Raw genomic sequence first — 23124 nt, 5'->3', positions numbered from 1 at the left:
TCAAAATTACAAGAATAAAGTTTAAATACTTTGAGAATAAATCCAAAATGTTTTGAGAATAAAGTCTAAAAGTTTCGAGTATAAAGTTAAAATGTTTTGAGAATAAAGTGGAAATGTTTTGAGAATAAATTCGAAATGTTTTGAGAATAAAGTCGAAATGTTTTGAGAATAAAGTCAAAATGTTTCGAGAAAAAAGTTAAAATGTTTCGAGAATAAAGTCGAAATGTTTCGAGTATAAATTTAAAATGTTTTGAGAATAAAGTTGAAATGTTTTGAGAATAAAGTCAAAATTTAGAGAATAAAGTCGAAATGTTTTGAAAATTAAGTCGAAATGTTTCAAGAATAAAGTCGAAATTACAAGAATAAAGTCAAAATGTTTAGAGAATAAAGTCAAAATGTTTTGAGAATAAAGTTGAAATTACAAGAATAAAGTTAAAACGTTTGGAGAATAAAGTTTAAATACTTCAAGAATAAAGTCGAAATGTTTAGAGAATGAAGTCAAAATGTTTTGAGAATAAAGTTGAAATTACAAGAATAAAGTCAAAACGTTTGGAGAATAAAGTCAAAATGTTTAGAGAATTAAGTCGAAATTATGAGAATAAAGTTTAAATACTTTAAGAATAAAGTCGAAATGTTTCGAGAATAAAGTCAAATTTTTTTAAGAATAAAGTTGAAATTACGAGAATAAAGTCGAAATGTTTCAAGAATAAAGTCTAAATGTTTTGAGAATAAAGTCGAAATGTTTCGAGAATAGTCGAAATTACGAGAATAAAGTCAAAATTTTTATGAATAAAGTCAAAATTACGAGAATAAAGTCAAAATTTTAATGAATAAAGTCAAAATTACGAGAATAAAGTCAAAATGTTTCAAGAATAAAGTCTAAATATTTTGAGAATAAAGTCTAAATGTTTGAGAATAAAGTCTAAATGTTTTGAGAATAAAGTAAAAATTCCAAGAATAAAGTCAAAATGTTTTGAGAATTAAGTTAAAGTTTTGAGAAGAAAAACTGAAATAAGGAGAATAAAGTTGAAATGTTTTAAGAATAAAGTTGAAATGTTATGAGAATTAAGTCGAAATTTAGAGGAAAAAAAGTGTAAATGTTTCGAGAAAAAGTCAAAATACTTTGAGAATAAAATCGAAATTACGAGAAAGAAGTTGAAATGTTGAATATTTTGACTTAACTTATTCTTAAAACATCTCAAATTTATTCTCAAAACACTTCAACTTCATTCTTGTCATTTTGACTCATTCTTGAAATATTTCGACTTTATTCTCATAATATTTTGACTTTATTCTGTTAATTTCTACTTTATTCTCGAAACACTAAGACTTTAATCTTGTAATCTTAGATCTTTCTAAAGTGGCACTAAAATGCAGTAGTAGAAAACATTAGAATTTACAATAGTTATCTTTTGTAACATTATAAATATCTTTACTGACATTTTTGATCAATTCAAATGTCCTTGATATGCCGGTTCAAATGCTAAACCTGTAACTGTTAACTCCATACACTTCTGACAAATAATTATTAATTACACATAACTCATTTTTTAACTGCAAAAAAGTGAATTTGTGTTCTCATTTTTGTTTTGTTCAGATATGTTTTACATATCACAAAGCTAAGGTCAGACCATTCTGTTTTTACTTTATATTTTGAAATTATACAATCCAATTTACATCAAAAAACTACTCATGCATGTTTGGATAGTGATTAAAATGCAGTGGTTCTGCAACTGTTTCATGCATTCTGATTCATTGAAAGCACAGTCAGGAAAAACCGTGATAAACCGTCAAACTGCCAGAATCCTAGATTTTTTTTTTTTTTTTTAAACAGCAATGTTTTCACACTTTCAGCTGATTCTACAATGGAAATATAAACTCATGACTTACCAAAGAGCACATTTGCATTCCTTATTACATTTCAACAAGATGAAACCATGATAAATGAGCATGTGTATGCCGCTGAGTCATAAGACGCAGCAAAATGTTAATTATGTACAATCAATTACATAGCATGAGTCATTCAAGCTCCACAGACAGGAGACATTCATTGATGCAATTAACCTTGATGTATTACAAACGGCATCAGCATGAACACAAACATATGAAGACAAACTGGCACCTACACAAACCCTTGTACGGTGTGCAAATAGGCCAACGGGCCTCTGGAGAACTCGGCTCCTGGCTGTCAGTTGCCATAGTCTCCAACTCAGCTGACAGGCCTGGATTACTCCCTCTAGCTTTAACCCAGTCTGCCACACCATTCTGGAGACCAACCGATTTTTTACTCTTTTACCAGAGCTTCCCAGATGCATTTATTTCATCTTCTCAAAGTAATCTTCTCTGACCCCTTTTGGCCTGCTCAAACGGGTTTGAAATGAAAGTAAATTGTGCTGTGCCCCGAAAAATTGAAATGATGTGTACGTGGCACAACAGTCTCTTGAGCCTCTGTGGTGGAATTCACACAAAAACACTTTCAAAAGAGCAGCATCTGGCACAGCCTGAGGGAGTCTGACTACACCCTCTGAAAAAAATTATACAAAAGCTGTCAATGGGCCAGAACCTTTCATAATGTACTATTAAGTACAACTGAGGTACTAATATTTACACTTGTACCTTGAAGGTACCAATATACACTCTTTAGCAGTTAATAGGGTACAAGTGACAGCTTTTTAGTGTGGGGTATAGCTAAGCTAAGTGTCTAAGTTAAATTTCTGCAAATTATACTAAGACTAAGCCAACAGGCTAATTTGACCAATTACGTAGGGTATACGCTAAGCTAAAATGCTAAATTGAACATTAAGGTGGAGTACAGCTAAGCTAAGTGTTTAAATTTGACACCAACAAACTGTAACCTACTAAGGCTTAGCTAACAGGCCAGTTTGACCAACTACATTGTGAACAGGCTAAGCTAAAATGCTAATTTGTACATTAGTGTGGTGCATAGCTTAGCTAAGTATCTAAATTAAAAATCTACAAAGTGTACTACAGGCTAAGCTAACAGGCTACTTTGACCAATTATGTAGTATATAGGCTAAGCTAGAATGTTAATTTGAACATTACTGTGGGGTGCGTTACAAATTAACATCAGCAAAGTGTACCGCAGATAAGCTAACAGGTTAATTTGACCAACTAAGTTGGGTAGAGGCTAAGCTAAAATGCTCATTTGAACTTTCGTGTGGCGTATTCCTAAGCAAAGTGTTAAATTCAGCATCAGCAAAGTGTACAAAGGCTAAGCTAACAGGTAATTTGAATATTAGTGTGGGGTATAGCCAGGCTGCGTCTAAATTCAGTGTCTGCAAAGTGTACTGCTACGCTAACAGGCTAATTTGAACAATTATGCTAAATAAAGGCTAAAATGCTAATTTGATTATTAGTGTGGGGTATAGCTGTGTTTAAATTCAAAATTAGCAAACTGTAGCCTACTAAGGCTAAGCTAAAATGCTAATTTGAACATTAGTGTAAGGCTGAGCTAAGTGTTTAAACTCAACATCAGCAAAGTGTACTAAGGCCAAGCTTACAGGCTATTTTGACCAATTATGTTAGGTACAGGCTAAGCTAAAATGCTTATTAGAATATTAGTTGGGGTATAGCTAAGTTAAGTGTCTAAACACTTAAAGACTAAGCTAACAGGCTAATTTGACCAACTACATTGGGTACAGGTTTAGCTAAAATGTTAATTTTTAAATATTAGTGAGGAGAGACGGTAGTGTAAATGACAGGAATTCATTGCTTTCCTCTGCGTAAATACACAATCACTAACACCTGAAACCTCCAATAAACTCAGACCCACACAGACAGACACACAGCTGAAGCCTGCAGCACAAACAAACTAAGCCAACATTCATATTTTGGCCTGGAGAGATTCCCATGGGTGGTCTGTTCCCAGGGTCAACTATCTGCTGGGTCCACATCAGCTAGTTTTTTGCCCAATGTTTTCGTACAGCTAGGCAATGAGTTCAGTTCACACAGAATTAATCAACTGCGCCGCCCATTTAGCATTCACGATGACAGTTTCCATACTAAAAACTATCAATAATACACAGCCAAAGCCACCACAGGCTTCACATGTCACATAATGGCACTAAATTCACAGTGAGACCCTGAGGAGTAGGTTTTTCTGGTGGCTACTGTGCCCATATATGGTAAAACAGGAAATCGCTTTGACAAGACCTATGAGTGCTGACCATTCGAGTCTTGTTCCTTCTCTGCACTTTTAAGGACAAATCATTTTGTGCATGGCTTTTTTAGGTGGCCGAGGGATCAAACTAAATTCCAGTCACTGAGCTGCTGTCATATTTCTCAGAACAGTAGATGTTATGCTGTTAGCGACACAGCAATTGTGTAATAAAAAGCTTTATACAATAGTACCTCTTAAAAAATACTGTTTAAAATCACATACATCATGTTTTATTTAACATGGGGCAGCCATTTTGAAATCACAAGACCAGTGTTGTTATTTTAAACTAAAATTAAAATGATTAAAAATAGTTTTCAGTAATTGAAATAAAGTTGAAATAAAAAAAATATATAAATATTTTAATATTTATATATAATATATGGACACCCATTTCTGCAACTGAAAGAAAAATAAAAAAAAAAGGTAATTGCCACTTTTTTCCTTACAATTCTGATTTTTTTTCCTCTCAGAATTGATATAAACATGCAATTCCGAGTTATAAAGTCAGAATTGTAAAATATATTCTCGCAATTCTGAGAAATAAACTCATAATTCTGAGAAATAAAGTCGCAATTCTAACTTTTTTTCTCAAACTGCGTGATAAAAACGTAATTCCGAGTTATAAAGTCAGAATTGAGAAATATAATCTTAAATATAAATGTGCAACTGCAATTAATTTAAAATTAATAAAATTATATTTCGCAATTCTTACTTTTTTCTCAGAATTGTGATATAAACGTGCAATTCCGAGTTACAAAGTCAGAATTACGAAATATAATCTCATAATTATGAGAAATAAAGTTGTACTTCAGACTTTTTTCTCTGAATTGCACGATATAAATGTTTAACTGTGATTAATAACGTAAGATTTGCGAAATTAATAAAAATATATATTTTGCAAACTCACAATTCTGAATTTTTTCTCAGAATTGTGTTTTAATCTTTAATCAACTCCGAGTTTTAAAGTTAGAATTGCGAAATATAATCTTGCAATTCTGAAAAATAAAGTTGCAATTATGACTTTTTTTCTCAGAATTGTGTGATATGAACTTGCAGTATATAAATGTGCAATATAAATGTGCAACTGCAATTAATAAAGTAAGATTTGCAAAATATAAAATTAATCAAATTTTATTTGTCAATTCGGACTTTTTTCCTCAGAATTGATAAAAAAAAATGCAATTCCGAGTTATAAAGTCAGCATAGCAAAATATAATATCGCAATTCTAAGAAATAAACTCGTAATTCTGAGAAATAAAGTTGCAATTCTGACTTTTTTGCAATTCTGAGTTAAAAAAGTCAGAATTACGAAATATAATCTTGCAATTCTGAAAAAATAAACGGATAATTCCGAGAAATAAAGTCTCAATTCTGACTATTTTTCTCAAAATTGCATGATATAAACTTGCAAATGTGCGTTATAAAGTCAGCAAACTATAATCTCCCAATTCTGAGAAATAAAGTTAGAATTGCGAGATATAAACGCATACTTCTGATTTTTTTCCCTCGGAAGTGCGAGTTTATATCTCGCAATTGTGATTTTTCTCAAAATTGCGCAATTGGAAGTTTATTCAAAATTGTGTGATATATAAACACAATTTTGAGTACACATCAATCTTTTATTCCCTGCATACCTCGCAATTGCGGGTTTATATCTCCCAATTCAGAAAAAAAGGCAGAATTGCGAAATATAAACTTACACTTCATATCTTGCAAATCTTAATTTTTTTTTTATCTTGCAATTGCGAGTTTATATCTCACAGTTCTGAGAAAAAAAGTAGTGCGAGTTTGTATCGCAATTCTAAGAAAAAAGTTGTTATAAGAATTGTGAGATAAAAGGTTGCAATAAATAATTGTTTTTATTTAGTGGCGGAAACAGGCTTCCATAGAAATAAGTGATGTTAAATTTGAAAGACTAAAATGACTAAAACTGAAGCCGTTTTTGGTACTAATTTTGTATATGATCACTATTAAATATAATCAATTGTATTAAAAAAAAAAAATGTTTCGAAAGACTGTTGCAGGGTTTACTGACAATCGTTTGTGTTGTTTTTGTCAATAACTGTTGAGGGAAAAATCCTAAATGGTCTAATAAACACATTAAGTTGATCATTTCTGTTCTTTATTGATCGCTTTCATTCACCTTCACAAGAATCAGAGTTGTTGACCGCTAGTGTATGAACTCTTGAAAGGGTAAAGCCGTGTTTGTGCTCACTGAAGTACATAAGCTGTGTCTCATAAATCCCCAGCGTTGTGCGGTGAACTGCAGTGCAGAGCTCAGATACGCCTCAAGGGCAGACACACATGGGACTGACAATGTTTCAGTACAACCGAATTTGCAGACACGGACACGCACTTCAATCTGTCCTCCCTCCTCAGCAGCGAGAAACCCCATAATGCATGATGACACCTGAGCTAAACATTGCTCCTGCCCTGAAGTAAACACACACACACACACACACACACACACACACACACAAAGGCAAAAGCTGAAATCAATGTGTCTTCCTCTACTCCCTATAGTAAAGTATCTTCATAGTGCATCGATAATGCATGAAGCTCCACAGGCTCAGAGCAGGTGGTGGGACACTGAATCCTCCCCCCGGGCTTCTCCTACATTACAGTCACAAGGTTTCCAGTCTTTCCCTGGAAAGCGTAGGCCTACTGCTCGATACCTGGCTATTACTCATCACCTGGAGATACACATCGCTCAGTAATAATCAATACCTCTGAAACTGAAACTATAAGAGACATTTACCTTTTGAACTCTATAAATACTTCTCTGTGTTGAGAAGTATTTCTATAAAAGACTTCACCAGACTTTTAGAAACAGTCTGGACAAGCTCAGACATTTCGACTTTATTAATTATTTACAAAATGACAAGAAATTTAACAGGGTGGAACCTAAAAATAAAGAGCTAAAGTTAGCCATCAGGCAGTGAGGGATTGAACTAGCTTATATATATATATATATATATATATATACACATATACACAGATAGATAGATAGATTCTTAATACTGTGTTGTGACCTGAATGATCCACAGCTGTGTTTTTTTGTTTGGTGATAGTTGTTTATGAACAGTTAAACTGCCTGCTATTCTTCAGAAAAGTCCTTTAGGCTTCTTAGATTCTCTGTTTTTTCAGCATTTTTGTCTATTTGAACCCTTTCTGACAATGATTCTATGATTTTAAGATCCATCTTTTCACACTGAGGACAACTGAGGGACTCGTGCAACTATTACAGAAGGTTCAAACACTCACTGATGCTTAAGAAGAAAAAACCATGCAATAAGAGCCAAGGGGTGAAAACTTTTGAACGGAATGAAGATATGTACATTTTTCTTATTTTGCCTAAATATCATATTTTTTTCATTTAGTACTGCCCTTCAGAAGCTACAGAAGATATTCACATGTTCCCCATAAGACAAAATAAGTAACATTTACTAAAATCTTCAAACTCTAAAAGTTTTCACCCCCCCTTAATGCACTGTTTTCCCTTCTGAAGCACTGATTTCAATGGAACGGTCTTGATCAAAATGGCTCAAAATGGTCAGAGAGAAGAGGAAACAGTGACAAACGTCAGAATTGAAAAGCAATAGAGCAAATGAGACAAAGACAGAGAGAAAACATTGTGATGTAGTTTTATTAAAAGTCTATTTACACAAATGAAGAGTCGTATTCACGAGCGGTGATTCATTCCGTGTCGTCTTTCGCTATGTTCCCGTAGAGCACGTCTCCAATGAGTTTCCGAACTGCTACTGTGTCACTGATATCTGTAAGGTGCACAAACACACACACCCATATATATTTATGCACGTTTGGTTTATGATTCTCAGCTTTTCTGCAGGAGGCAATCCACCGAAGACAGTGTAGAAACAAACTAAAGCTTATTTTAAGCCTGCGTGTGTGTGTGTGTGTGTGTGTGTGTGTGTGTGTGTGTGTGTTGTGAATAGAAATGTGCCAAAAGCATTGCATAAAATTGAATGCAAATTCAAACAATGGCCCAGAGTGGAGCCCTTTTTGTCGTCAGAATCCATTTTAGGCTCATCTAAGATATTTTGGAAACTAGAGCCACAAGGAACATTCATCAGAGCGCCAAAAAGCCTCAATATTAATTCATGCCTCCTAATGCTTTTTAAAATACTCCTTAGAATAAATTAGCATAAAATAGCTATTTTACAGATTTAGTAAAACGCAACTAAAACAAACTCCCCAATCCACTACTTAATATCTAATCAACACTAATTTTTAAATGCTACCTCTGGGAATCAAAAAGTCAGTAATTAAACTGGAAATAAAAGCTTGTTAAATCTGTTGAACATTCCAAAGGTGATAAATTGTTTTTTAAAATATCTTTTTGAGTAGATAGGTCCAATCATTTTGAGGTAAATGTGCTCAAAAGTGAAAATCTGTGTGTAACTTTAAGGAACGTCCCTAACAAACACGTTTTTTCTGCAATTATACAACTTTTTTGGGTGTTTTTCCATAACATTTAGTTTTTATATGTGTACAACTGTTCAGAACTGTGCTAGCTAACCATGTGCTTGTTAGCATCTTTGAGCTGGGCTCAAAAGTGTCTGAAATTGTTAATACCGAAACAGTCACAACCAAAACATTTAGTAAGGTTTCAGAAGTGAAATCTTTGTTTTTGTGGCTGTAATCCCATAAAAGTTAGTTTTTGACAAAAAGGAAAACACATAATCCTTTATTCAGAAGAAATAAACTCAATTTGAGTACTTTTTGTACTAAAAATGTAAGTACTTTAGTAATTTTAGTAATTTTGTAAAGTGATGTGGTCGCTACCAAAAACATTATTGTCACTACCGAAAATATTCAGTCAGCATTAAAAATAAAACATACTGAATTATCAACTAAGATGTTATGATATTGTTTGGTTCAGTGTATATACAAACTAATGAATCCTTAACTTTAAATTCAGTATGATCAACTTTATGCCTTTTACAAAGAAAGGCTGGATTCAAAATAGAACAAATGTCATAAATCACACTTGAAATATTGTTACAATTGTAATTGTTATTGATTTACCTCTAAAAAATATATATTTACAAGGTAGATGTACACAAAATCTTAGATCAATATAACCCTTCTTATTAAATTATTATTTCTGTTTCGGTAGTGACAAATGTGGGGAGAGGAAAAATATTTCAAATCTTTCTGAAAATATAATATGAGAATTAACTGCACAATTACTAGAAATGTGTCCCTTGGATATTATAAAATTTGCATACATACAAAATCAGTTGAAACTTTTTTTTTTTCAATGACTATAAAAGAAAAAGAATATATTATTATATTATATAACATATACATATATATTTATATAACATATTACCCATTTATTGGTAAACACATTGGCCTTATGTGTCTCATTTAGCATGAATCTCCACCTACAATTTATCCTATAATCATCACGAATCCCCTTCCATCTTTCGTGATTCCTCTCACCTGCAGGCATTCAGGGCGGCTGCGTCCCGTGGCACGGTGAGCTAATCACGCTTTGAAAAATCACGTTGTGGGAGCACATCAGACTCAGAAGATGAATAATTAACAACGGCCCCAGGAAGTCAAGCTGGCTTTTCATTAACAACTGTGCATGTGGCAGGAGTCTGAGTGAGCAGAATGACCTGACCCCCCTTCGGCCCAGTCAAACGCTTTCGAATATGAAGACAAATTGTGCCGCGTCTCAAGAAATTGAAATGACGTGGCACAAGAACACGAGTTCAAGAGTCTCTTCAGCCTCTGCAGTGGAATTCGCATGAAAACACTTTCAGAAGAACAGCATCTGTGCTGGGTTATTTTTACACCTGCCAGGTTGCTAGACTAGAGTTTAAAGCAATAAAAATGTAGCATTGATTCATAATATCTCTCTTAACCATTATCAGCCACAATTTAGGCTTAAATAGCACTAAAATGCATGTGTTTTATAAATACATAATGGCGAATTCCTTTGTAGACGTGTGCTTATTACTTACAATTTTAAATTTGTACCGTTATAAATGTATTCAGAAGCATGATTTCGCGTATACATCCTATTTGTCCCCGGTTCCTCCAGATGGTCATGTGAGCAATGTTGAGCTCTGCAAACAATCACACACAGACAGGCGTCCACTCACCCACTCCCAGTCTGTGAAGCAGGTCTGGATATTCGGGTCTCTCTTCCAGCACACTCAGCAGGTTAGTGGGCTCCATCCTCTCAAGCTCCACTCTCCAGTACACATATATCTTATGGTTAAAGCTCACATAGACCAGGCAAGGGCTGTTCTTCCCATCTTTACACGCATACTGGCCTAATGGAGAAGTAAAAGCATGATAAACATAGAGTATTACATCATATTACATTAAAGACTATGGGTCAGATTTACTAAACAGGGCAAATAATTGTGAAACACAATCTCATAAAAGCATCAATGGGAGTGGACATTTCTACAGGTGATCTATTGACAGTTTGCAAATTGAAGAACACAGATGCACTTTTTTATGTTTTTATGTCTCTTATGCTCATCAAGGCTGCGTTTATTTGTTCAAAAATACAGAAAAAAACAACAATGTAGTGAAATATTATTGCAATTTCTAATATTGGTTTTCTATTTAAACATACTTTAAAATATAATTTATTTATGTGATGCAGTGCTGGTTTTTCATCAGCTATTACTTTAGTGTCACACAATCCTTCAGAAAATCATTCTAACATGCTTAATTATTTAGGAACCTGTGATACTTTTTTCAGGATTCTTTGATGGATAAAAAATGAAAAAGAACAGCATTTATTTAAAATATAAATATTTTCTGACAACATAAGCTACAATCATTTTTTATGCATTTAACACATCCTCGCTGAATAAAAACATGAAAAAAAAGAAAGAAAAAAATTACAGAGCCCCAACTTTTGAATAGTAGCGTATACTGTAACACACAATTTCTATTTTGAATAAACACTGTTCTTTTTAACTTTTTATTCATCAAAATCCTAAAAAAAAGTATGAAGTGTCCCACAAACATTAAGCATGAAAACCGTTTCCAAAACTGATTATAAATCAGCATATTAGAATGATTTCTGAAGGATCATGTGACACTAAGGACTAGAGTAATGATGCTGAAAATTCAACTTTGCTTCACATAAATAGATTTCACATGAAAAAAATATTTTAAAGTATATTAAAACTGCTATTTTTAAATAGCAATATTATTTTTTTTTAATTCTGTATATATATATATATATATATATATATATATATATATATATATATATATATATATATATACACATATATATATATATAGTTTCTTATGCTCAAAAAATAAGATAAAAATGTAATATTGTGAAATATTATTACAATGTAAAATAACATTCTTCTTTTTTAATAAACATTAGTTTTCAGCCTTACATGATCCTTATAATAATTTTAATATTCTGATTTATTATCAGTGCTGGGAACAGTTGTGTTGCTTAATATTTTTTGGAACCTGTGGTACTTTTAAAATTAAAAAGAACAGCATTTATTTAAAACAGAAATCTTTTTTTATATACACTACTGTTCAAAAATTTGGGTTGAGTAAATTTTTTAAAATGATTACTTTTATTTTGCAAGGATGTGTTCAATTGAGAAAAATGACTTATATTGTTAGAAAACACTTATATTTTGAATAAATGCGGTTAAATATTCGGTAGCCAATATAACTGTTGTCAACACTGATAATTCTAATAAGAAATCAGCATATTAGAATGATTTCTGAATGATCATGTGACACTGAAGACTGGAGTAATGGCTGATGAACATTCAGCTTTGCATCACAGGAAAAAAATGTATATTAAAATAGAAACCATTATTTTATATTGTAATAACATTTTGCAGTATTATTGTTTTTTTCTGTATTTTATCAAATAAATGCAGTCTTGATGACTGAGTTAGAGACTTCTTTAAAAAACATTACAAGTCTTAATGATCTCAAACTTTTGAACGGCAGACACACATATTTTCCAATTTAGAAATATTTTACAATCAAAATAAAATAATAAATATTTAATGAAAATGTATCCTTCCTCTGTTCTTTACTGCCTACCTATAAATGTAAAGAAATTAAATGTAAATCTTACTGTTCCTTACCAGAAATCAGTTTTATTGATTACAAACTACCAAGTCAAGTCAATATAAGCATGAAAATGATCAAAATGAACATGGTTGTGTAGTACACATTGATAGCTATTTGAGTTGCCACCTGTTGCCTAATGTTTAAATTGGACACAAGCCGTCGTATTAAATATGGAAATTTATGCAAAGGCTCTGTTTACTTTACTAGCTAATATAAAAACATCGATCAACACTTTTCAGGCTGATAAGCTTGAATGAATGCTTATTCAATCAAACTACACCTCTGCATTTTTGTTTACACTTTCAAATGGAAATTACCAATCAGGAATCCACTGGGGTTGTATGGACAAGGCCACGTAACGTTTCACACGGCGTCTGATAGGTTTAGCATTAGGACATGTTTTTCTCTGGAGAGACCTTGCGTGAAAGCGCAGCACCTCTCCTCGACATTCCCATCATACAGCAGACTCATAGAGACTGGGGCTGAATTTTAATGAGCGCACGCTGCCTCCACATTTGCTTTCTGCATTTTCACAAGATGAAAATGAAGACAGGTGTACGAGCTGATAAACTCTATATGTACCGTGTGAGGCTTTGTTGAACATGACTCAGTGCCTTTCAATGTCAACATGAATGCAACTCATGATGTTTTTGTGTGCAACACATCTCACTATCAATTTAATCCTCTTAATGCAACAATTTCAATGCATCACTGATGTGCACCACAAAGAGAAAAAGAGAGAGGAGGGAAAAGGGTGATAAAAAAAGAACAGGAAGGCACAAGCAGAAGTGAAAGTATGGAAATGACAAAGTGATATTTCCCACCCTGAGGGTTCCTGTATTAACATATTGTAATATTAAGAGAAAAATAGTCTTTTTATTCTTATTCTTATTTTTAAGCGTTACTTGCATTATGCAGTTTTTAAAGAAAAAAAATCTTTATAAATGCTGATGAGTACACTAAAAACTCATGTTTACACTACCAGTCAAAAGTTTTTGAACAGTAAGATTTTTGGTTTTTAAAGAAGTCTCTTCTGCTCACCAAGCCTGCATTTATTTGATTCAAAATACAGCAAAAAACTGTACAATTCTGAAATAATTTTACTATTTGAAAGAACTGTTTTCTATTTGAATATGTTTTAAAATGTAATTTATTCCTGGGATTTCAAAGCTGAAATTTTAGCAGCATTACTCCAGTCACATGATCCTTTAGAAATCATTCTAATATTCTGATTTGCAACTCAAAAAACATTTAATATTATTGTTGTTAAAAAAAAAAAATGTAGAATTTTTTTTAAGGTTTCTTTGATTAATAGAAAGTTCAGAAGAATTGCATTTATCTGAAATATAAATATTTTGTAACATTATAAATGTCTTTATCATCACCTGTGATCAATTTAAAGCATCTTAAAGCATTTAAACAAAAGTATAAATTTAAAACATGTATTTTTATTTCTGAAGGATCATATGACACTGAAGACTGGAGTAATGATGCTGAAAATTTAGCTTTGATCACAGGAATAAAATAAAATTTTAAAATATATTCAAACAGAAAAGAGTTATTTTAAAGAGTACAACTATTTCAACATTTTTAAGAGACTTCTACTATTATTTTATATTTTCGAAGGATGTCTCTTATGCTTATTTTATCTATTTGACCAACAATTCAATAAAAACAGTAGTATTTTAAAATATTATCACAACTTACAAAAACTATTTTTAATATTTTAATATATTTTAAAATGTAATTTATTCCTGTGATGGCAAAGCTACATTTTCTGCAGTCGTTACTCCAGTCTTCAGTGTCACATGATCATTTAAAAATCATTCTAATATTCTGATTTGATGCTCAAACTTTAGCAAATATTATCTTAAATTAATATGATCCTAAATGTTGACTGATATAGTAAGATTTAACCTGATAAAGACTATAAGAGAAGCTTACCTGCACAGAATGCATTTACATTTTCATCAAACTGGAAGCGGACCACCATACGTGCATGATCAATAATGTAAGTTTGGCCATCCCAAGCACAGGCCACCACATCCTCTCTCCCATCACCCTAAATAAACATACAAAAACACAACAAACTGTAAAGCACATTAGGTAGAGCAGGGTTTTATTTACATTTCTGGTGGTAAAATGTTTATGAAACATGTACAGAGAAAAGCTATAGCATCATTTCTTTGCAGATGAAACTTGATATGATAATATGTCTTTCTTTCTTCAGTCGAAAAGAAATACGTTTTTTTGAGGAAAACATTCCAGTTTTTTCCATTCCAGTATGGATCTTTCTCCATATAGTGGACTTCAATGGGGATCAACCGGTTGAAGGTCCGAATTGCAGTTTCAATGCAGCTTCAAATGGCTCTACGCTTTTAGAAAATGACCCTTATTCCTCAGCTGGGATCGCACTAAATCTGCAATTTGGACCTTCCACCTGTTGATCCCCTTTGAAGTCCACTACATGGAGAAAAATCCTGGAATTTTTTTCTCAAAAACCTTAACCCTTGTGCGACCTTATGGACATTTTTGTCCATTTCAGTTTTGTTTTTTGTTTTAAGTGTGTCTGTGTTAATGCCAACTGCGTAAATCTTGGCTCAGGTGTGTATTTTTATTGAAATTTTAATATTTCACCCTCATTTCCTTCAAAAAAATCTATTTTACCCTCCGTACAAAAAATACTCACACTCAGGACCTTAAGGACAAAAATGTCCACATTGAAACCCATTAAAACGGCAATTTTTTAACCCAGTGCCATTTGACTATAAAATGATGCAATATTTGCTAATAGGCATTCATTCTATCGGAAAGGCTTCAAATTTTTAATTTTTACCATTTTTTTACTAGATTGTGCCATTTTTTCAAATTTGGCATATAAAAGAAATACTCATTTTTTTGTGTTTTCTGCTTATGCATATTATAGCCTATTGTAGAGTCAATTGGAAAAATAATGCAGCTATAATTGTGTGGGTATGTTGGTAAGGATGTCAGAGTGTGGTTTGCATGTGTTTACTGAAAATTTTATGGGTGTAATATGTTTGAAAGAAATTATATTGTACTGGCAATCAAAAATCCCAATCCATGTATGTCAGTCTCACCATTGGCAGGGTCATAGGGCCATGTGAAAGCTAGGAATAAGGTCAAAGAAGGTTAATGAGCTTTGAGGATTTTTCTTTTTCACCCAAACACACATTTTAATCCTTGATTGCACTTTTTTATTTGTTATTGTTTTTGTACAGAAATAAAAGGTGAGCTTGAATTTGATGGATAAGTTCCGAAGCCCCTAAAACACATTGTTTTTGTTTTCACCACAAGAAAACGCTGATTGTGGAGTCTGGTAGATTTTATACAAAGTTTGAGTGTTCGCACAGCCCAGACAGGTGTTTGCAAAGCAAAACCTATACATATTTGGTGCTTGAGGGCTTGGTCATTTCATTGCTTTCAAGATGAAGAGACGTTACTCAGCAGAGGAAGCTCTGGAGCTAGTGTTGCGCACTGACAGTCAGCATTATGTAAAGAAACCAGTTTTTAAAGCATTACAATTCTGAAAATGAATGAATGTTTGGCAATTATGAATAGAAGAGATGCTGATAAAAACAACAGTCAGTGAAAGTGGAAAAAAATATTAATGTATAACATTTCTATGACAGTTTTTTGACATGGCCATTTTTGTCCATTATGGTTAAGTGTTAGTTTTTTTTTTTTTTTTAATCTGACACTACATAAAAAATATAAATGCCTCAAAATTAATGATGTTGTTCTTCATTGACACACCCAAGAAGCTAATAAGCAAAGAAAAAAAATCTGCTTAGCATTTAGTATATGGAAATTAACTACTATTTTTCATTTTTTCATAAAAAAAACACCTGTGGCATTATGTAAACAAACCAGCATTTAAAGGGTTAAAATTCTGAAAATTAATGAATGTTTGGTATCTATGGATAGAACAGATGCTGGTTAAAAAAAATTGACATCAGTGAAAGTGGAAAAAAATATTAATAAATCATATTTTTATGACAGTTTTTGGACGTGGACTTTTTTGTCACGTACAAGGGTTAATTTCTTTTCAACTGAAGAAAGAAAGATATGAACTTCTTGGATGACATGGGGGTGAGTATATTATTCTGGAAGTGAACTAATCCTTTAAATATTTTTAGGTGCCATCATCACACTTACAGTGACATCCAGCTTCTGGAGGGCAAAAAGCTGGTGGTCCACCTGCACCGACCACAAGAGCTTCTCAGAGCTGTCCATAAGCTTCAGCGTTCCTGAAACACCACCATTCATTGAAAAACAACCACAACAGCTAATGAAAAACAACAACAGCTAACCAATCAATAACATCTATCTAGTGCTGTCTAAAAAACAACAGCATTAGGGTTGAATTTGTGCCATGTGACTGAGTGGCCATGGAAAAAGATGTGAAGAACAAGCCTACACTTTTAGTGTAAAGAGCTAATCTTTATTCACACCTGAGCCCAGACTGACCAAAAAGCTCTTCTGTGGAAAAACACAGCATGTGCTTTGGTCTGTCACACTGGGCTTATGTTTTCCTCACATCAAATAACCTCTGACGTGTGGTGCTGGACTAATATCTGGACTCACCATCTAGAGTGCAAAGAGCAAACAAGCCGCCTTTTGACGAATCATCTTTAGAACCTACAAAAAACAAAAACAAGATCCTTTATAAGGGTTGTTGAAACTGGGAAAATGATTTGTGATGGAACTAACTGGATCTAAAATACACACACACACACACACACACACACACACACACACACACACACACACACACACACACACACACATACACACATATATATATATATATATATCTTATTATTCAATCTGCATATAAGTAATTGTAATTTAATCAATGGCCACATTTATTGCTTATTGGCAAACATTTTGGGTATATATATTTGTAACATATTTACATGATTTTATTCATATTTAATTTATGGCTGTTAAATCGATTAATCGCATCCAAAATATAAGTTTGTGTTTATGTAATATATGTGTGTGTACTGTGTATATATATATAATATTTCCTAAATGCATTGTGTGTATTTACACTACCAGTCAAAACTATTTGAACAGTAAGATTTTTAATGATTTTTTGCAGAAGTCTCTTCTGCTCATCAAGCCTGTATTTATTTGTTTCAAAGAATATCAAAAACAGTACAATTTTGAAATATTTCTGTTTATATATATATATATATATATATATATATATATATATACACTACCAGTCAAAAGTTAATGCTTTTTAAAGAATTGTCTTCTGCTCACCAAGCCTGCATTTGTTTTATCCAAAATACAGCAAAAGCAGTAATATTGGTAAACGATTTAAAATAGCTGCTTTCTAATTGAATATATTTTAAAATTGAATTTATTCCTGTGATCAAAGCTAAATTTTAAGCATTATTCCTCCAGTCTGCTGTCAGATGATCCTTTCAGAAATCACTCTAATATGCGGATTTGCTGCTCAAGAAACATTTTTTATTATTATCAATATTTAAAAGTGTTGAGTATTTTTTTTTCTTTTCTTTAATGAATAGAAAGATCCAAAGATCAGCATTAATGTGATTAAATAAAAAGCTTTTGTAACAGCATACAATCTACCACTCAAAAGCTTGGAGATGCTAAAAATTCAGCTTTGAAATCACAATTAATATGAATAATAATAATAATAATACATTTTAAAATATATTCAAACAGAAATACTTCAAAATTGTACTGTTTTTGATATTCGTTGAAACAAATAAATACAGGCTTGGTGAGCAGAAGAGACTTCTGCAAAAAATCATTAAAAAATCTTACTGTTCAAATAGTTTTGACTGGTAGTGTAAATACACACAATGCATTTAGGAAATATTATATATATATATATACACAGTACACACACATATATTACATAAACACAAACTTATATTTTGGATGCGATTAATCGATTTAACAGCCATAAATTAAATATGAATAAAATAATCTAAATATGTTACAAATATATATATATATATATATATATATATATATACACATACACAAAATGTTTGCCAATAAGCAATAACTGTGGCCATTAATTAAATTACAATTACTTACTATTTTGTATGAGTAAATTAAAAATAACAATAAAAGCGAAAAACAGTTGTTTTTAATGCTACAGGTGACTTGAGGCAACACAACATTATAATGCACAGAAAATGGATATTCATTTTGAGATTTGCTAAAGATTTTTCAAGATAAACCTAAGTGTGAAGTGTTGATGACAGCAAAGTTGATAAAAAAAAAGAAGAAATTAACATGCATAATTACACACCAAATATTAACAAATAAAATTAAACTTAAACAAATCTCTGATTCAGTAACCAACATGGTACCAATATGTTGCGAATCCCTATTTATGATAGTCTTGAAATGTATGTTTTTATATGGTGAGCCAGTCAAACTATTTTTTATTATTCATTCTTATTTATTATTATTCAATCTGCATATTTTATTCCGCCAGCTGCACAGTTTTTAAAGATATGCATGCTGCATGCTCAGTATGCAACCTAAATGTATGACAGTACCTCTGCAAATGCTGCCTATCAAATGAGTGGACACGTTCTTGTTATGGATGCGTCCGGTGGTAAGATGAAGGACGACGTCTCTGGAAGCCCCCTCTCTGCGTACACATACACAAACTGGGTTATTCCAAAAGCCAGCTCTGCTCTGAATTATTTAGCACTGCTATAACATTAATCCTCATTGTGATTCTCTCACCTGCTAGGAGTTGCTGTGTCTTCATCCCCAGGTCCTGCAGCGCCCTCTTGTGTCCAAGAGCATGTCAATATCGCATACCCACAGCCGGGCTGAGACACCATGAGCTCAGGAAGACCTTCTGGACTTGGGTTAACCGAGAGACTGTCAACCTGGTGAACGCAGATTTAAAGTTTGTAATAATTCCACTTTATGTTGACCTGACGTTTGATGCATCTACCTCAGTACCTGCCCCTCCAGAAGCCATTTCTTCAGTAAGATCAGCTGACCAGAACTTGAATCTGAAGCATCAGAAGGTTCCTCCCACCTGAACGCCCGTACCACCCGGTCCGTGTAGCCAACGACAAGCTCACAGCGCCCGTCTCCATCTTATAAGCACACAAATTATATTACAAATGATTAGTTATTCACATCAACTGAAAAGGTTTAGAAATGTTTGAGAATGCCATATGCAAACTCCTCACCAATATCACTGATGAGCATCACTTTGGTATTGGCAGGGATGTGCTGGGTGTAACTGGGCTTCTGCTCATCTCCAATCAAACCGTCCTGCTGACTTGAGGAGTCGGACTTGGCTGAAGAAGCGCTGATATCAAACAGGTGAAACCAGCCCTCCGCACCCACTGCCACAACAAAGTTCTGCCATGCAGAAAGGCAGGTTACAAATGTGAAAGTGTGACTTTTTTCCAGTTAAAACAAAATAACAAGTGCCATGGCATTTTCAGAATGTAGTGCTATTATGAAATGTAATTCTAGAGGGTCATTGCAAAAATGGAAATAAATAAAATTGATAATTCATTAAATGTGATATATTAATATAATTAAAATAATAAATAATGCACTTAATAAATTAATACATTTATTTATGTATTGTGAATCTAGAGAAGGGGTCCCCAAACTTTTTTCTGAGCGGGCCACATAATTTTCTTTTCTTTAATGGAGGGCCGGGTCGGTTTATAAAATAAAATTCCATGGGCCGGACTGACTACTATTATTATTATTATTTTATTATGATTTTACCTGTATTTATTATACCTTTTAATGCTAGAATAGTTTATTATTTTTTATGCACCAGACAGACAATTGATCGTTTCTTTTCAAAAGATATACAGGTGCTTCTCAGTAAATTAGAATATCATGGAAAAGTTCATTTATTTCAGTAATTCAACTCAAATTGTGAAACTAATAAATAAATTTAATGCACACAGAGTGAAGTAGTTTAAGTCTTTGGTTCTTTTAATTGTGATGATTTGACTCACATTTAACAAAAACCCACCAATTCACTATCTCAACAAATTAGAATATAATGACATGCCAATCAGCTAATCAACTCAAAACAACTGCAAAGGTTTATTGAGTTGTCAAAATGGTCTCTCAGTTTGGTTCACTAGGCTACACAATTATGGGGAAGACTGCTGATCTGACAGTTGTCCAGAAGACAATCATTGAAAAAACTCTAATTAATTAAAAATTTAATACAGTATTCATTCACTGATCAATACCATAGTATTATCATCTAAAACCATCATTGTACCAGAGCATCACGTCTTTTATTTATTTATTTGTAGAAGAGAAAGAAGAGAAAGATAATCTTACCCTTCCTTTGTTGCAAACATCTCCCACTCCTACGCATGTTAACTAGGAATAAATACGGCATCATTCATTTTCATAATCAAATATATCCATCATGACATTATTCATTATTCATAAAGGTCATTCTCCTCACCATGCCCACACATGTTCGCGTGATCCAGGGTTTACAGTCATCATTTTTATAGATGTACAGCTTCCCACTAGTGTCTCCAACCACCAGCTCGTTCAGCTGCAGAAAAACATACAGTTGCAATCAAAATTATTCAACCCCCTCGACCTGCAAGACATTTTCCTGCGGAGAACAACATTTTGTGAAAACAATTCAACAAAGGCATCAGTAAACTATTAAAGAAAGTTTATTAATACACATTTGAGCAATTCTGAGAACGTAAGTTCATGAATAATGAAAAAAAATTGAATTGGCTCTAAACATTTATGTTCAAAATTATTCAACCCCTGAAAAACCACCAATAAACACTGCCTGGAAGTGCTTAGATGCTTCTGTCACCTTTTTCCTGCAATCTTGGGCCATTCCTCCCCTGAAAAAGCTTCCAGATCACTGATAATCTTTGGGTTTTACTTTGCCACTGCTTGCTTCAAATTCAACCATGTATTTTCAATGAGAATTGAATCTGGAAACTGAACAGGCCACTTAAAAACATTCTATGACTGATTCCTAAACCAAGCTTAAGTAGATTTGAACGTATACTTTGGGATGACTGTCCTGCAGGAAAGTCCATTGATTATTAGCTTCAGACTTTGCACAAAAGGCATCACAATGTTTGCCAAAATGGTCTGATACTTTAATAAATCAATGATATCCTTTGTATGGTCATGTTTCCCACTTCCTGCTACAGTAAAACAACCCCATAACAGGACTGGCCCACCTCCATGTTTGACAATGGAGATGTTGTTCTTCTGCGTATAAGCTTTGTCTTTTTTGCACCAGACGTACCTCTGATCCATACATCCAAAAAATTCCAGTTTGGACACATCTCTCCATAAAACATTCTTCCAGAACTCCACAGGTCTATCCAAATGAATTTTGGCACGTTCAAGTCAGCCTTTTTGTTCTTCTTGGTCAAGAGTGGTATTCAGCAAGATGCCTCAACATGAAGACTACACTTGTCTAGTGTTCCTCTTGTACACAGCATTGAAATATTTTTCCTCCTTTCGTCGGGTCATCTTGCAAGTCTTTGGCTGTGCATTGCAAGTTTTTCTCAGTTGATCTGATCAAACATTTTATGATATTGTGCTTTTTTTGTTCAACAGACTCAAAGGCTTTCTGGTACAACACACTTTAATCTAAGGAATATGGCTGCCAGCCGTGTCTCTAGGAACTTGTAATGTCTTAGAAATCTTCATGTAGTTTTAGACTTTCTAATAGAGCAAACTATTTCTTCTCTATTGATTTTGTGTGAGCTTTGATGACTTTACCATATTTGCTACTCACCTTCAGCACATGCATGGGCTAAGAGTATACTATGTGTAACACCCCAAGCTAATTCCATTTTTAGTAAGTTTGTAAAGGCTTAAGACAATTTTTTTATGACAATTTTGTTCCTTACCATAAAAATAACTGTCTTAAAACAGCAATGTTGAATAGGGGTTGAATAATTCTGACATAGCTATGTTATTAAAACATCCTATGACTCAAAAACATTACATTATATATTGACATTATCACTTTTAATTTGCCAGAAAACTGTTGTAGATGCAATTTAGTTCTGGATCTTCAGAAAGAGCAAAAATCATTTGTAAAGTACTGCAGTCTCTGGGGGGTTGAATAATTTTGATTGCAACTGTATGATTAAACTCATGCACACAAATCAAGGCTAATGTAACATATACTAGTAGTTAGTTGAGACCTGGTATTCATGATGATAAAGTGAGTCATTTAAACTCATTTAAACTTACTGAGTCGTTATCTGCATCTCCAAGACAGATAGCGTGAGGAAAGATTGTTCCTGTGAAGTCTAAACTCACACGCTGTACGTAACTGACCGAGCGCATGGCCTTTCAGCTCCGCACACTGTGAACTAACGATTAAAATGTATTAAATAGCTGTTAAGACAAATCATATTTCAGCTATGCTTCCCATCCAGTACAAACAAATGCACATGATCTGTTCAGGCTTCGTCGTTTCAAAATAAAAGTCCGCGGTCAGCGTAAGCTAATGGGCTGTTTTTGTAATTAAACACTACTGTACGGTTCAGATGTTTAGAGTTAGTAAAATAAAATAACATAAAATCAGCAAGGATGCATTAAATTGATAAAAAGTGACGGTAAAGACTTACACCGTCTTATAAATTATTTCTATTTCAAATAAATGTAGTTCTTTTGAACTGTTTATTCACCAGAGAATCCTGAAAAACGTATTACGGTTTCCTCAGAAATATTAAAGAGCACAGCTGTTTTCAGCATTGATAATAATAATAAATGAACACCAAATCAGCATATTAGAATGACTT

General features: G+C 33.0%; 1 protein-coding gene across 1 annotated transcript; it reads right to left on the bottom strand.

Annotated features, from left to right (window-relative positions):
• Positions 1–7680: 7680 nt before the first annotated feature.
• Positions 7681–22781, bottom strand: itfg2 (integrin alpha FG-GAP repeat containing 2). Its single transcript, XM_073838310.1, has 12 exons — positions 22571–22781; positions 20787–20882; positions 20657–20698; positions 19525–19699; positions 19289–19428; positions 19064–19212; positions 18871–18965; positions 16904–16957; positions 16475–16566; positions 14240–14357; positions 10318–10491; positions 7681–7956 (listed from the first exon to the last, which is right to left on the bottom strand). The coding sequence occupies exons 1-12, from the start codon at positions 22664–22666 to the stop codon at positions 7877–7879; spliced, it is 1311 nt and encodes a 436-aa protein (XP_073694411.1). The 5' UTR covers positions 22667–22781; the 3' UTR covers positions 7681–7876.
• Between the last annotated feature and the right edge of the window lie 343 nt (positions 22782–23124).

Source organism: Garra rufa, chromosome 4, assembly GCF_049309525.1.
Source record: "Garra rufa chromosome 4, GarRuf1.0, whole genome shotgun sequence".
Lineage (NCBI taxonomy): Eukaryota > Metazoa > Chordata > Actinopteri > Cypriniformes > Cyprinidae > Garra > Garra rufa.
Note: the sequence above shows the minus strand (reverse complement) of the source record. Positions and strands in the feature narration are given on the sequence as shown.

Bases quoted from the DNA above. Each gene is read 5' to 3' on its own strand.
- itfg2 (XM_073838310.1), bottom strand. From the start codon at position 22,666: ATGCGCTCGGTCAGTTACGTACAGCGTGTGAGTTTAGACTTCACAGGA. The intron at 19,213-19,288 runs GTACTGAGGTAG...TGCGTTCACCAG, and splicing joins AATGGCTTCTGGAGGGGCAG to GTTGACAGTCTCTCGGTTAA. The intron at 18,966-19,063 runs GTGAGAGAATCA...ATGTGTACGCAG, and splicing joins GACACAGCAACTCCTAGCAG to AGAGGGGGCTTCCAGAGACG.